General features: G+C 42.0%; 1 protein-coding gene across 2 annotated transcripts in view; it reads right to left on the reverse strand.

The window, feature by feature from the left end:
• The window catches only part of TMEM163 (transmembrane protein 163), a 79,483-nt gene that overhangs the window by 9,451 nt on the left and 54,487 nt on the right, over positions 1-15,545 (reverse strand). For both annotated transcript variants that reach the window (XR_013394527.1, XM_028744762.2), the window contains exons 5-6: positions 13,462-13,558; positions 4,785-4,896 (exon numbers count right to left, since the gene is read on the reverse strand). Coding sequence is in view for 1 of the 2 variants with exons in the window: in XM_028744762.2 (XP_028600595.1) it covers positions 4,785-4,896; positions 13,462-13,558 (209 nt within the window). In the remaining variant the exon portion in view is untranslated. The remainder of the gene's footprint in view (positions 1-4,784; positions 4,897-13,461; positions 13,559-15,545) is intronic.

The raw sequence follows: 15,545 nt of genomic DNA on the forward strand, positions 1-15,545 counted from the left end.
CCTAGGCATGCTAGTTACCTATCTGGCTGGCCACGAGATGTCTCCCCTGTGCAGCGAGAAGTCTTTGAGAAATTGCAGTCCTGACTAGTGCTGGTAAAACATAAAATACTGCCTTGCCTGTTGTGCTGTTGCTGTTCTATCCATGTTTCGAAGGGGCTACTAATTATACTGCACAACAAATTAATATTTATTTTACTTAACAGAATTGGTATACCGCTTTACAAAGCAGTTTACAAAGAATATAGTTTAGACTGTGGGAATCACCACAAACAGAAGAAAGCTTGGAGAATGGGACTTGCCTACCCTCCATCCCAGCCCCCCAGCTTTGTCATTTGATTACTTTCAGATTCTAATGAAATTTGCATTTGGAGAGATAAGGATTAATGATGCCAGAGTGACTGCTTAAAGTTCCTTAATAGTCAAGCTGCCAGCCTCATCCTCTGTTAGGAAAGTTACAGGTAAATAGCCCAGAATCGCCAAGGAAATAAGAGTTAAGAAGCATATCTCCAAACTAAGGACAACCTTAAGCAAGTGTGTACATGCACACATTTGCCCATAGAAAGATATAGACAGAAACAAAGAAAACTGCAGCTCGAATCAGGAAGGCGGAATGAGCTTTTGGAGATCTGATGTAGGAGCAGTGATTTCAATAATGTTATGTTCTGTCTCCACCTATGCTCAGCTTGTGTATCTGCAAATAACTTGAATATTACAAAAACAACAACTATTAAATCACCAATGATTTATTTTCCAAAGGCAGCCAGTAGCAAGGTCTGTCCAAAACATTTGGGCACCTAACGCGGACATCCAAATGGCACTCCCCCTCCAGGGGCAGAGGAAGGGGGTATGGTGGGTGCAGAACACCCCAGGTGTCACCACTGAGGGGGATGACAAAATGCCAAGCGGCACTCACCTGGGAGAGACGCTGTGGCTTGGGTGCACGCAGGCTCTGCGCTGCCCAAATGGTCTGCCCACTGCCTCCCCACCCCAGCTGTACGGCAGCTGAGTGGGAGGAGGCAGGCAGACTCCCGAGGCCCCAAGGCACGGCACCCCAGGCGCCCAAGCAGTTTCCTCCGCTGCTGCCCCCTTCACCAGGGAAGAAGGGGTGAGGGAAGATTTACAAGAGAAACAAGTGGTGGTGGAATCTGCTGTCCTGGTGGTTCATGCTGCCTGAGGCAGTTACCTCACCTTGGCTCATGGGTGGGCTGGCCCTGGTCAGCAGCAATTTACCAGGGTAAATAGATAGTTCAGTTATCTCTTGTTATCCACAAGTCTCTGCCTGCTGACCAGGTTCCATCTTGAGCCTTCCCAGATACCATATTGTCTCTGTTAACTTGAGAACATTGGCAAGCATAATATATGCCTCCTCACTTAGCATGTTTTTAAACAATTAACTAAGACTAAATACACGAGACATCTGCAAACTTAAAAAAAGAAATCCCTGTTAGAAAATGCTGAATTCTGCACCCCACTCTGTGCTGTCTAAAAGAAACTTACAGTTCCACAGGCCGTCACGGCAGGAAGCAAATTAACAGGAATCAGAAAAGTGCTAACAGGCAAAAGAGACATACTAATTCACTTTGTGCAACTGCTGCTTCCACCCACTTGCTGTATTGCTTGCTTGTGGGTGAGAATCTCACCCTCCCAAAGATTATATTCCACCAAAGCCAAAAATACAAAGAGAGAAATCTGTGCGTAGCTGCCTGACTAAAATAGCTTGAATGCACAGACACCAGGCTAATTACAGAGTTCAGTCTCTAATTTAGCTAACAATAAAATCAGCAGCAACACAATTATCACGACAACGTAATTAATGGAAGAGAAGTTCCTCAGCTATTTGCAAAATGCGGGACTAGTTGAAAACACTGGTAATCGTGGCCTATTAAACAGGTAGAGAAGTGGGACAAAACATTCCATCAGTTTTACCACTGAGCCAATTCAGATGGTCTTATCTTGGTTTAATAAGCAGAGATATGAATGAGCCTTTTTTATCAACACACACAACCGCTTTGTGCGAGCTGCAATTAAACCCAGAAGTCTCTAATTCCCAGTTTTGATGAAACTGACATCTGGTGAAACTATGGTCACCAGCTCTTAACAAGCCAGGGTATTTAAACACAACTTCCAACCATGGTTAGAGACTTCCTGGTTTAAATCACGACTGGAGAAAGGGTCTGCACAGACAGACAAAAACTCCTTAATATTTGGCTTATTCATCAGCTGAAACAACTGTTATACAGTGGTACTTTGGGTTAAGAACTTAATTCGTTCTGAGGGTTCGTTCTTAACCTGAAACTGTTCTTAACCTGAGGTACCACTTTAGCCCGCTGCTGCCGCACGATTTCTGTTCTCATCCTGAAGCAAAGTTCTTAACCCAAGGTACTATTTCTGGGTGAGCGGAGTCTGTAACCTGAAGCGTCTGTAACCTGAAGCATCTGTAACCTGAGGTACCACTGTATACAACTGAAAATGGCCCATCTTCAATGGGTCCTTTAATACAGGGGTGGCTAACTTTGGAGTCTATGGCTGCACTGACCCAGGGTGAATCCCCTGGGGGCCATGCAGAAAAGGAGACGTGGCCTTACTTTTAAATTAAAAAAAACTGTGACCTTTCTGGGGTGGGGGGGAATCCTTGTATAATTCATTCAGAAGCAGTAACACCAAGCACACCTTCACCCCCAAAATTGCTTTCACTGATTAAGCAGCTGGACCTGACACTGAACTTCTGGGTAGGAGGATAAATTCCCAGGAAGGCACATCTGTTTTTGGGACTCCCAACAGTGGCAGGAAAGGAGCAGCAACTGGCACAACTCCAGAGCAGGTAAACCTTTGCTGCCTCCATGCTCTGCTTTTGCTGCTGCTCTTCCTGAAAGGAAAGGGGAAAAGCCAGACCATTCCTGGGGGACCACAGAGAGAGCCACAAACACAGACATGCAAAAATCACTGAAATGCAGCAGCTGGCCTTGATTATAGACTTCTAGGAGTGGTGGGGAAATTAAACAATTGTTTTTTGGGCTAAAGAGAGGGCATTTGTGTTGAGTTAATTACCATTGCACACTCACTCCAGTACTTCAGCTTCCAAGTTTCAGTAGTTCAAACTTAAAAGCATCTCAGGACTCTCATCAGCAGTCATGGATTTTCTTTTTTTAAAAAAAGAATTGCCACAATTGTTTGCTCACAGCTGATGGCTCTGACAGCTGTGATGATGTGAAAGCAGTCAGCTTTTTCTGCTACCACAAGCACCGCTTGCTCCTCCAACAGTTGTGATCCTTCTTCAACAGTCAAATCATCTAGGGAAATTTTACTTATGACTCTACACACTGCAGAATATCACAGGGCAATATTTTCACCCATCCCAGGGGGTGGAAAGAGCAACCCTGACCCTCCTAAAGGAGCCTGTTCCAATGCTTTAGTTTGTAACATTGATACTCCTGTTTCTTACAACCAATGTTTCGCTGTGAGGAGAGGAGCTTATACTAAGAAAGAGAAATGGTCTTTAAGGTACATAGGCCCCAGGCAATTAAAAGCTTCGAAACATAAGAACCAACGCTAGGAAGCTAACCAGCAGCCAGTTCAACTGCTGCAGTACTGAGTGAATATGGTCTCACCTCCCAAAATGTACCAGTAGGAAAGCAGTGGCATTCTGCAGCTTCCAAATGATCTTTTTGGCACTCTCTCACACAAAGCGCAATGCAGTGATCATTCCTAGAGACTATAAAAGCTTAGTACACATGGCTAGACCCTTTCCAATAAATACCAGAGCTTAGGTAACACAGATTATAATGCTTATATGTTACTTTTCAACAGATCTGAACCATATTTAATTGCATTAAAATGAAATTGGTGGTATCAAAGCATCTGTTTCCAGCTTTTGTTATCAGGATCACAGAGAGGCACCATGCCTCAGAATACCACACAGCAGGAAAATCCTATTGCACTCATTTGTCCCACATGATGGACCACTGTGGGAAACAGGATGACTGCACTAGGTAGCCTTCGTCTGTGCTCCCTACTTGAATTTCTCATGTCTGCTGTCTTGACTCCTGTGGAATTTTTCATTTGGAGCAAGAGAAACAGAGGTTGTCCCCGATAAATAATTACAGTATTCTTGCTGCTGTTTGACATCCTTTTATGCACTACACAGCAGTCTGCATGGACGAAACCATCCAGTATCAGAAGAAGCCTATGATTTGGCCATGTTTTGTGGGCCTCTCATTTCCTGCAACACACACGCTCCGTCTGACTACTATTAATGCATTCAAGCTCTCCTGACTTGCTTGCAAATATTATTACTATTATTAACTCCTTGGGGTTTACTGGTCTCCATGCTTTACTTAAAGGGCTACTTCCATCCATCATTTTGTCACTTGGAATGCCTTCATTTTTCTATAGATTATAGTTGCCAGAAATGCTTGAAATAAAAATCTCTGCAAATCAGGGAAGCTAAGGCTGCATACATACAATGCATTTAAAGCAAGCACCCCCCCAAAAAAGAATCATTTGTTAAAAGTGCTGGGAATTATAGATCTGTGTAGGGTAAACTATGGTTCCGATTAATCTTGGCGCAGAGGGGGGTGGTCTGTCCTTACAGCATTTGGTGATTATGCAGTCCGAATCAAATGTTTAATTTAATAATAAGAAACTCAACAAATCTGTCAGCTGCATGTTAACTGGTAGCTCATATCTGTAGCTGTTTTTGTATTATACCTTATGTTCATCTCACTCATCTTTCATCTTATATAAAAGTAGCCAAAACATAGAGGAATGTGATACTTGCTACTTACCATCAGTTAACAATGCTCTGCTTGTGAGCACATTCCCCAACATAAATTTGATCACTGCCAAGGTAGTACAAAGGATTCCACTTAAAATAGAAACACTATATAGAAAGTTATCCTGGAAAAGAAAAATGAAAAAATATATTATGTGTCACTTTTGCCATGTAATACAAAGCTGTCAAATAAATGTACAGATCTGGGCCCGAGCAAAACACTTCTGGAGGTGGCTTTGGCTAGATATATCTGAACAGCTGTGAGTGTGGGCACACGAGCAATTCACACACATATCCCAATCAGTAAATGTTATCTTCGAAAGGGAACTACATTTCTCTCCCATAGGGATATGTGAGAGTGATGCTCTTACCCTCTCTCTGTGCAAGAAAGGTCAACAACTTCCCCATTCAAACATACTTCAGGAGCATGAAAAAGGTGCAAGATTCAGCAGCACATCTGCTGGAGCACACCAAAGCCTCCCAGGATGGATCAAAATCCACAATGGCTCAGAAGAAAAGGAGGAACTAGCCCCTAGCACAGAGCCGTCTTTCTCATTGGGTGGGCTAGCGAGCGTGCAGCTTCCTTCCCAAGCCTCCGCGGGAGGAGAGCGATCCCCACAGAGGCATAGGATGGAAGCTGCGCCCCGCCAACTATATGGTTGGCAGACATGCAGCTGTCTTCCCAAACTCCCGTGGGAGGAGAGCGATGCCCGCAGAGGCTTGGGAAAAGGTCGACAACTCTGGGAAACGGGGGTGGGGCGCCAGATATGCTTAAAATGGCCCTGCCCTGGCAGCTTGTCTGGCAGGTATCCTGGAAGGGGGGATTAAGTTGCAAGGATGTGTACTATGAGAGTAAACATACAGGTTCTGGGCTGGCTAGCTGCCAGCCCTGAATATGACCACTGATAGCTATATAGCAGAAAACAAGGGTTATGGAGAGTGGGAAGGGGGCAGCCATGGGAGTAGCCAGGATTTATTTGGGGGGGACTTTATGTTTGGGGGACAGAACAAAGTTATCTGCAACACACCTGGTCAGTTAGTTAAGTATTTTTATTTACTTACTTGATTTGGGGGGGGGCAACTGCACCCTCCTGGTTATGTCCATGGGGGCAACTGTGACTCCCTCCCCACACTTTTCTCTAGCATTATATAGGAATAATGAGAAGGAGAGGAAAAATGAGACCCATTCTCTTTCCCAGATTCCCTGCTCTATCAGTGCTCATATTCAGGGTCGCTATGCAATCCTAAACCTGATCCCTCCATCTCTTTATAGAACAGGGATGGGGAAGAATAAAAGGGTCCATTTCCCTTTCACCCTTCCAGAAATGCCTCTCCTGTCTGGCCTGGACATTTCAAACCAGCCTGGAACAGGAAAACTCTCCTTAAGGGGTAGGGATACAGCGCAACATTTCATTGCACATGCCACATGCACTGTCTGTTTTTGAACTAGAAATAGGTTACTGTATATACTCAAGTATAAGCCAACCCAAATATAAGCCAAGGCACCTAATTTTACCACAAAAAACTGGGAAAACTTATTGACTCGGGTATAAGCCGGTTCACCACACCACCACACTCACTCTGGTGGGCTAGAGAGTGTGTGTGTGTGTGCACACGTGCACACAGCAAAGGAAGCTTCTCTTCCCCCCCAGCCCCTCCCATCCCCCTGCCTACCTAGGGTGCTGCTGAGAGGCAGAGGCTGGTGGTGGCGGCAGCGGAGGAAGAACAAGCAGCCCAAAAGCAGCTTTCAGGCTGTTCGTTCCTCCTCCGCCACCGCCAACAGCGGCAAAGGCGGAGGAGGAGGAAGGAGCAGCCCAAAAGGACCCTCACTTGAGTATACGCTGAGTGGGGCTTTGCTTTTTCAGCATTAAAAATGTGCTGAAAAAGTAGGCTTATACTCGAGTATATACAGTATTATACCAACTAAGATCTAATAAAACAGTATTCTCATTCTAGGATTTTATTTTATTTCAAAGTTGGATGCTCCATGCAAATATTATGACTGAAACACTCTTTACAACCCCCAGCTTTATTTAATACAAGTAGAGAGCTGAAATGAAGGAACAGAGGAGAAAAAGCAAGTGTTGGAGAGTAAAGTAATCCAGTTCTCAAGTACTTTAGACCAGCAAGATCTGTTCAAGGAATCCCTGCAGTATTTCAATGCATCCACTGAGTGGAGCTACTCACCACAATATCTGTATGACTATTCTATGCTTCTTTACGGACCAATACAGCTCCCAGTGCTCTCCCACTCCACCACCTGCCCCAGGATTCCCACTACCACCAGTACCAAGTACCACTGACAAATACGCAACTATTACAGCCTAGATTACCTTCGGGAGGCAGAATGAATGAGCTGAATTAGGAGTAGGCTTGTGCACCTGAGGATGTAGTGAGTTGTGTTGTGCACCACAGGGTCAAGGATAAAAGACATGGCAAGAGACAAATGGAAGTGCTTGTTATGAAGATGAAAACTGAAATGGTAAGGAGATGGGCAGTGACCTGGTATCAGCCATCACTGGTAACACATCAGGAAACTCAACAGCATCCCACTTGGTGTGAACGATTACCTTTCCAAATTAATTCATCTTCCAGAAAACTGATCAGAAGAGACACTTTAATATGGCACTAAATTAATAAAATAACCCTGACCATCTGCTGCCATGTCCCCCAGGACCTTTCCTCTTTGTCGCCTCAGATTACCTTCTTGCCATTGCTTCTGAAAATCATTAAATAAGGAATCAAATCCATCGAGATTCATTGTTAGCTACCTCACTAGATTTTAATTGGAGCAACAGCACTGAATTAGAAAGAGAAGATTATTTTTTTAAAAAAAAACCCTAAACACTTCTATAATCTGCAGCCTTCTTTTGTTTGAAATGAAACTCATTTTTGTCCAGTTGTGCCATTGTTTATATCTGCATAAGTATATCCCATTCTATCCTAAACATCTTTGCTTGTGACATAATGCAGCTACAAATAATTATGTATTTAACTACGTTTTACACTATGCTTTGATGTTACACTGCCATAGCCATTCCAGTTACAAAGCCATTTATAAATCCTATACTAAGTACACCCACAGCAAATCTGTGAACAAAGCAAAGTGTATACACAACAGACCTGAATGAATAGAATCAAGCCTTCTCCCTCAATAATTGCAATGTTTTTGAACTTTTCCTTCTTTCTCTCTCTCTCTCTCTGTCTCTCTCTCTCTCTCTCTCTCTCTCTCTCTCTCTCTCTCTCTAATATTTTGCTTGCAAGGCTGCTGGGCCAGAAAGACCTCATCTGCCAAGCTTGTTTACTTGTTCACAAACCTTAATTTGCATCTCTGCATCCATATCTATTAGCATATGCAAATTTCTATCACGGGTCTGTGCTCTGAGTCTTTTAAGTGCTTGATTGTGCCCCTGATAGGGAAGAAGTGGGGGAAAGAACAGGGCAGACTTTTCTGACCTTTTTCTTTATGGTTATGCAATGATTGAACTGCAAGGCAAGCTGAAATCTTATCATATATTTCACTATACTAGCAAATCCATCTCAATAAAAGCACGCAGGGCATCACCATGGAAACTGCACATTACAAAGAGCAAACAAGGAAGGTATTTGTGGCCCACTACCAGGTTATATCCTTGAATCCAGTTTTATGCTTACAAGTATAGTGTGGATACCCTCTAACCCAATAATACATTGTTGAGTGGCAGTGACTTCAGCTGTTTCCAAATCACTTAATGCCCATCATCAAGGAGAGTGCTAGTTTCATAAACAGGAAACACACAACTTCAGGATTGCTCATACCTGAGGATGTTCTTTCAAGAGTGTTTGTTTCTTACTGCACTAAACATTACTATTTAGGAAAAGGTAATTCTGTGTGATGGAACCTGCATTTGGTTAATGTACAACCGTACTAACTGCAATGCAGATACAGTACTGCTCACAGAGAATATCTACTTCCCATAAATGAAAGTATGAAAATCAGAGTGTGCTGTAATTTAGACAAGGAAAGAAGGCACTTGGATTTGATCCTAATAATGCAAAAAATAGAATAGCTCTCAGAAACTGGGGAAATGTTTAAAAACAACCATAGGTATAAACCAATAAATAATATTAGTATGAAATTGTGTCTCATACCACATCCGCTGTGTATCTGTGACTGGGTGGTGGAACTTCCTGTATGGGACTAAGAGAAGCTATCATGCAGATGCACCCAAATTCTCTATCTGCAAACACACACAGGTGATATACTCCATAATTGATTTTTACCTAAACTGGGTTGTTGTTGTTGTTTTAACTCCCAAAGAGGTAACATTAAAAACAAAAAATGTCTGGTAGCATCTTAAAGACCAACAGTAGAAAAGCAAAGGCTGGACCTGGGGGCCACAGTCCCTGCTGCCCAAGCTCATTGATATTGCTACCCAAAGTGTGGAAGATGATGGAACTGTGAAAAACAAGTCCAGCATCTTTGTTCGGCCGCTAGGTCGCAAGTGTATATACTGACCTGCACCAAAACACCACAGGGCAATTTAAAGCATAAAAATGTATTAACCACACAACCCAATAACGTCAATTATTTCACGCTACAAAGCTGCTTTTGCTGTTCCTACGTCATTTCAATTTGGCATGCTATCACCTTAAACCCTTATTCTATATATATCCCTTATTCTATATATATATATATATATGCTTTCGTAGATTTTCACGGGTACAGGAATGCAGGTTTTGGTGTCCTCTGTTCCAGTAACAAGAAGCCGAAAGCACCAGCCTGAAGATGACGAGTGAGACCTCGTCGAAACGTCGCCTAGACACCCCAACTTTTACACGGGAAGACACCCGAGGACACCAAAACCTGCATATATATATATATATATATATATATATATATATATATATATATATATAAATAGCTGTAGCATAGTTACTACTGTTCTGTGAAGGAAGCATACTTGGATAAACTCAATTCATGGAGTGATCGAAGTCAATGCAGTATTGTGTGCACATAACAGTGCACTCTCAAGAGGAGTACCACCGGTTCCCCAAAATTAACCTTTTAGCAAATATACATCTAAGATCTGACTGTGTGCGCCAGCATAGTCGCAGATCTAGTAGCGAACAGGATCAGTGGGTGAGCTGCACTGCTGTAGTCCTAGTTTTCAACCAGTACATTGCGTCTCTTAGACCAGACGTATTTTCACTACTCATCTAAAAGCACAGCTAGTGTTACAAATAATAGCTTCTTAAGATACATTTTTATACTGGAACTTCAGCTTTCCTTTGTTGTGGCAAATAAAGTAACTTTATTCCCATCCTAGCAAACAACATCCCGGATCATACTAATGAATGTAAACTGCGCTGCCACTGCATGGATGATACTGCTGCCTGGGGAAATAAACACACTCCCTGAATTGCAAGTAGCTATTGATTTAGCACACCAATCAAATGGTTGTACTCTCCCTGGCCCTTTGAGTTGCTTTATCAAACAAGAAATCATATGCATTTTGTGGTACGTAACAAAAGAGATAACCTATTTGGGGGGATATGGAATTATAATAAATTATAATGAATTGCTGAATTTACAGTCTTACAACAAGAAGAGAAAAACTCAAAAAGATTGTTAGTTCCTCTGAAATAAATTAATAGCTTAACTGAAAAATATGTCAAGACTAACAGCACTCTTGAAAGTAACTTATTTTCAAAATATGGGCTGTTTTTCGTGCCACTATGCCAAGCTTAATAATCTCCGGATGTATGCCAAGTGCTCTAGTGCAAGGATTTTTTTTTTTTTAAAGACAAATATATTTCAGAAAGCAGGATATTCAGTAAGGTTACAGCATTATTTTAGACCAATTCTCAGTGGGTTACCTTCTCTTAGAAAGTACAGAGATCATTTAGAATTAGCCCCAAGTGCACCTGTCAGGGGCTTGACTAGCTTTTACTTGCCCAAGGCCAGCATTTTTCCAGTTATCAGAGTGATGCCACTACCAACACAACTGCAAAGCTGAAATGATTTTTTGGATGATGCAATATGCAACAGAGGGCAGTAGCAGGCCACAGAAATATAAGACGAGATGACAAGAGTTGCAGCAAGCAGAGTCAAATCAATCAAAGAAGACAGCAACAAGGTTATCTCAGAGTACTATCTACAGGTCATCAACAACCCATCCTGGACTGTGGAGAAAGAAACCTCATTCAAGTTCATACAAGGCTTCCAACCAATGAGCTGTGAGTAAATGAAGGCGTAAAGAAAACTTAAAATGTTACCTTTGCATCACGGGAGCATCTGTGGCATGCACAGATACAGGTTGCCGGTACAAGACCTGACTCTGAAACTGAAATAATGGCAAAATGGCCCCAGGAGGTCCAGAATGAAACATTTATGCAGTCTGCTACTTTCCAGGCCTTCCTTGCAACTCAGGCCTCTTTGGTTAGGAACCGAAAAGATGCACCACAACTTCACAAGAGGACTTTCTAAGCTGCGGCAATCTGAAAAACTTCAGGTAAAAGACAGAAGGGTGCCTCCACCATTCCATGCACAGAAGCTAACACAAACACTGCCTTCTAGCATATTTGTGCACTCTGCATACACCCAGAGACACAAGCATCTGTTGGCATTCTTGATTATGCCACCTGAGGCAGCCACCTCACCCTTACTAATGATAGGGCTGGCCCTGGTGAAAAAGGGTGCCCTTTGATAAATAGAAAATTCATGTGAGCATTGTGAAAGTACCTTACAGCAGCAGCTTCCAAAATTGATTCTGGACTACACATTATATTGAGTGATTAGTCAATATAATCCATACCTACAGCATATTGAGTCTGGACATGGAACACCCTGATCTGAATCCCTGCAACACTATGGTCCATCTTTCAGTCTGAAACTACCTCACTAGGTTGCTGTAAGACTGAAACACTCCGCTCTGAAGTCCTTAAAGACAGAGGGAAGAGAAACATTAAGCCCTAAAACGGCCCAGAAACAAATGCAGACTAGAAGCCCAGCATAAAGAAAACTTACACTTGTCCTGTTCTTTGGCAGAAAATGTTTTAATCTGCTATGTAAATTATATTGCTCCAAACCAAGAGTTAAATGTTATCTTTCTTAACATTTAAGGAATGGCAACATTTTCTAGTGGAAAAGTGTTGTTCCACAACCGCATGACTCAAAATCAGAGTCATGCTGCTTAAATTTTACACCAAGCTAGGAAAGCCTATTCTGAAAAGAAGCTTAATTCATGAAATCTGACATTTTCAAATAAATTAACATTTCTAAAAGTCTCTGGAAAATATGCTCCTTTGTGTCAATTTAAATGGGTTACAATGCACTACATGGGCTTCATTCTCAGACATTGTTGGGTAAAATTCCACACTTATGTAAATGCAATCTGAACTCTAGCACAAAATACTATTTTGAAGACTCTAAACTTTCACTTTAAACTGCTTTAAGCCTTTAGGGATGTAGGTGTGAATTATTATTTTTCCAGTAACTCAATTCACACATAAGAGGTGGCTCTTTAATCCAAATTATGCACAAAATCCAGCTGCATGTGGAAAACATCCAAACATATTAGTAACCCGGTAATATATGTGCATCTCCATGTATTATCCATATAGTAGCCTGTGCTATCATGTCCATCTGTCCTCTTTTATATAGAACAAATGTCTGGTTATTTTACAGAAGATGGTTTTGATCTCCACTGCAGGCCAGAAAAGGGTATGAGGGAAAGAAGGAAGCAGGGTGATTGCCATATTACTTTAAAATCATAGCACTTTTTGGTTTCTATTTACAGTACTGTATTACTCCGTTCACACATATAGTAAGTTGGATACAGCACCAATATGCTGTGCTTTTCCAGCAGGAGATTTGCATAATTTTGACAACTTCCAGACATGCAGCATGTCCATGAGTGTTTGTGAATATTGTTCAGTGTTCACTTTCACAGTCTGTATCTTTCACCAATTTTGCAAAGCAACAACGTGCCTGTAGCCTCAAGTTGACATATGGTTTCTTGGCTGCAGCAACTTATGGAACATAAATTTACAGTTTAGGAAATGTAAGTAAATCTGAATCCAACCCAGTCCACCTTCTTCTTAAAGCTTCCCTAGATTCTCTATCTTTGGATTAAACCTATTATCTCTCTAGATGTTGTTGGACTCTACAACTTCCTTCAGACCTGGCCAACATGACCAATTGCCAGAGTTTAAGAGAGATGTAATTCAGCAATATCTGAAGGGCCATGGCCTCCTCTTTTCTGTTCTAATCATTCCTAGGTCCATTGTCTAAAGCAGTGTTTCCTAAACTTGGGTCTCCAGCAACTTTTGGACTACAATTCCCATCATTCCTGACCACTGGTCTTGCTAGCTAGGGATGATGGGAGTTGTAGTCCAAAAACAGCTGGAGACCCAAGTTTGGGAAACACTGGTCTAAAGTGTGAAATACAGTGGAATTTTTTATTTCTAGAAGTGAATAAATTTTTGTTATTATTGCAAAGAAAAACCATATTTGGAGCTCAAAAAAGATAAGATATTAGTTAATGGTCAAATATGTACATTAAAGATAGAACATTTTCATGCAGTTCTGCTGAATTATACAGGGACCAAGCTATAAGTGTACACAGGCATGTGCCTCCAATACCATATTATTCTAAGACTAGATTTTAAGTTTTTCATTTTAAAAAGATTTTAAAAAAAGGTCTTACCACTTCTGGAAGCAATTTAATTGCAAGGTCGTGGATGGCTTTGATCACTATACATAGTGAAGACAGGAGAAATATCACACCCAAGATGACACAGGCGCTGTAAAAAAGAAGAAAGGAAGAAATATTTGTAACTCATTTGGGGCTTTGGGGCCTATTGATTGATGGCACACAATATTCTGCAGTGAACATAATGTTCAGAGAATGAATGTCTACTGAAGTCCTAGAGGTTGCTATATTGAATGAAGAGAAGCACACTCTGCCCTTTGCCATTGGACAGGAAACCAAAGGCCACTGGGAAACTGCTCCTCCTGCGTCCCATGAAAAATTATCACTGCAAAGGGAGAAAACATCACAGCAATCTTGCGGAAAAATCATCACTGCAAGGGGGAAGATCAGCCTGGCCCCATGCAACAGCAAGGGTTAATTATCAGGTCCTTAATCACAAGAACGGAAAAGAGAATCACTGTTAGGAACTCCAAGGTCTGAATTAGACATTTTGTGGTCATATGATGCATGCCCTATTAACTAGTAAGCTACCAGAGTCTGAATACCCTCAGGCCTCATGGTCCAGGAACTGGGAGGTGGGGGATGGGCAGTTTGACAAGGTAAATGTGTACAAACTTCCTGGGAAGCGTTTAGCAATTTTCCTGTTGTATTTCCCAGTGTTTAGAAGTTTAAACGATACTGTGTTAATAAGATAGAAACCTATGCAGAGGTTTCTAAACTGCAATTTAAAGTAGAAACTGTGCTGCACTGCTAATGGAAGTCATTTTTAGGGAGTTCTCTATCTCAAACAAATCCTATGTAAACAGAACTCCTGGTAACCACGGTGTTTTGAACATCTCCCAGACTATTCTGATAAATGATGCTGTATGATAATTCCTTTTGTAACCAGCATCTGTTTTCTTTATTATAAGAAATAAAGAAGCAACGATTCTCATCTGGCATTCAGTGTCTTGTCACCTATTGGGAGCGCAGTCTGAGCCTGTTATAATTAGCACAGCAGTGCGCTACTATTTTTTACCCTGTAGACATTAGCCAATCTGGAGGTTTGGCAGAACATGCAAAATTTACATCAAACTCATTAAAGAGGCTGCAAAGGAGTCAGCAGGGTTCTGCCAAGCTTAAGAAATGCAAGCTCAAGTTGTGACATCGTCACAACATTTTGTGGCATACCATATTCAGAAAGGAAGACATGGGGCCTTATGCTAGAGCACATTTGCTGGCGATTCCAAGATGCTAAAGCTCTGTGTTGCTCTCCCAGGAACAACTGTAAGAGCAGGAAGGAAGATTGGCTGCATAGATCACTGCAAAATCAGACAGGATTTTCTCACTGATGTTACAGCAAGACTACAGAATTCTGTCAATGGAGAAATGAGGACAAACCTTCACTGATATTAGGATAAATATTCAACACTTTGTGAAGGCAGATATCCAAAATAAACTTGCGTAAGGTAAGGTCCTCTACCTGTAGCAGAGATGGCACAGCCAGTCACGGGACTGTGGGACCCTTGGCAAAGCTGATGCACTCATGTGTGTGTCTATACCAAAATGTGCCCTTAGCACTTGGCCCAACCTCTGCTTCTGCATCAACTCCCAGCCCAAACTAGCTTGTTTCCATTTGTTTCTCTAAGCCAAGTCTCACTGATGCAGACAGGAACAGGTGAAAAAAAATATTTTAAAAATCTAATTGGCTCCGATAATTCCTGAGCCAGTCTTAATTCAGAAATTATCTGTCCACGCCACTGAGAGCTCCCCAAACCCTTTCCTTTCTACCGACACCCATCCACTGATTCTTTGATCCACTTTCTTCTCTGCCCCACTTCCTTGGGTGGCAGTTCTCCAGCGGTGGCAGCAAACAGGGAAGGGAAGAATTTCTGCAAGTAGCAACGCTGTTCTGCCAATAGCAGCAGACACAGAAGGAAAGGCCTCTCCATCTTCCCCTCCCATACCTGATATACTACTACGCAGTATGCCAGGCCACAAACAGCCTGTGGAAATGTAGCTTCCCCAAGGCAGACATTGCAGTAGACCTTGAGAAAATGATATTTCACATATGTGGCTTACCATTTTCACACAAAAAG

Source organism: Podarcis muralis, chromosome 1 (assembly GCF_964188315.1).
Source record: "Podarcis muralis chromosome 1, rPodMur119.hap1.1, whole genome shotgun sequence".
Taxonomy (NCBI): Eukaryota; Metazoa; Chordata; class Lepidosauria; order Squamata; family Lacertidae; genus Podarcis; species Podarcis muralis.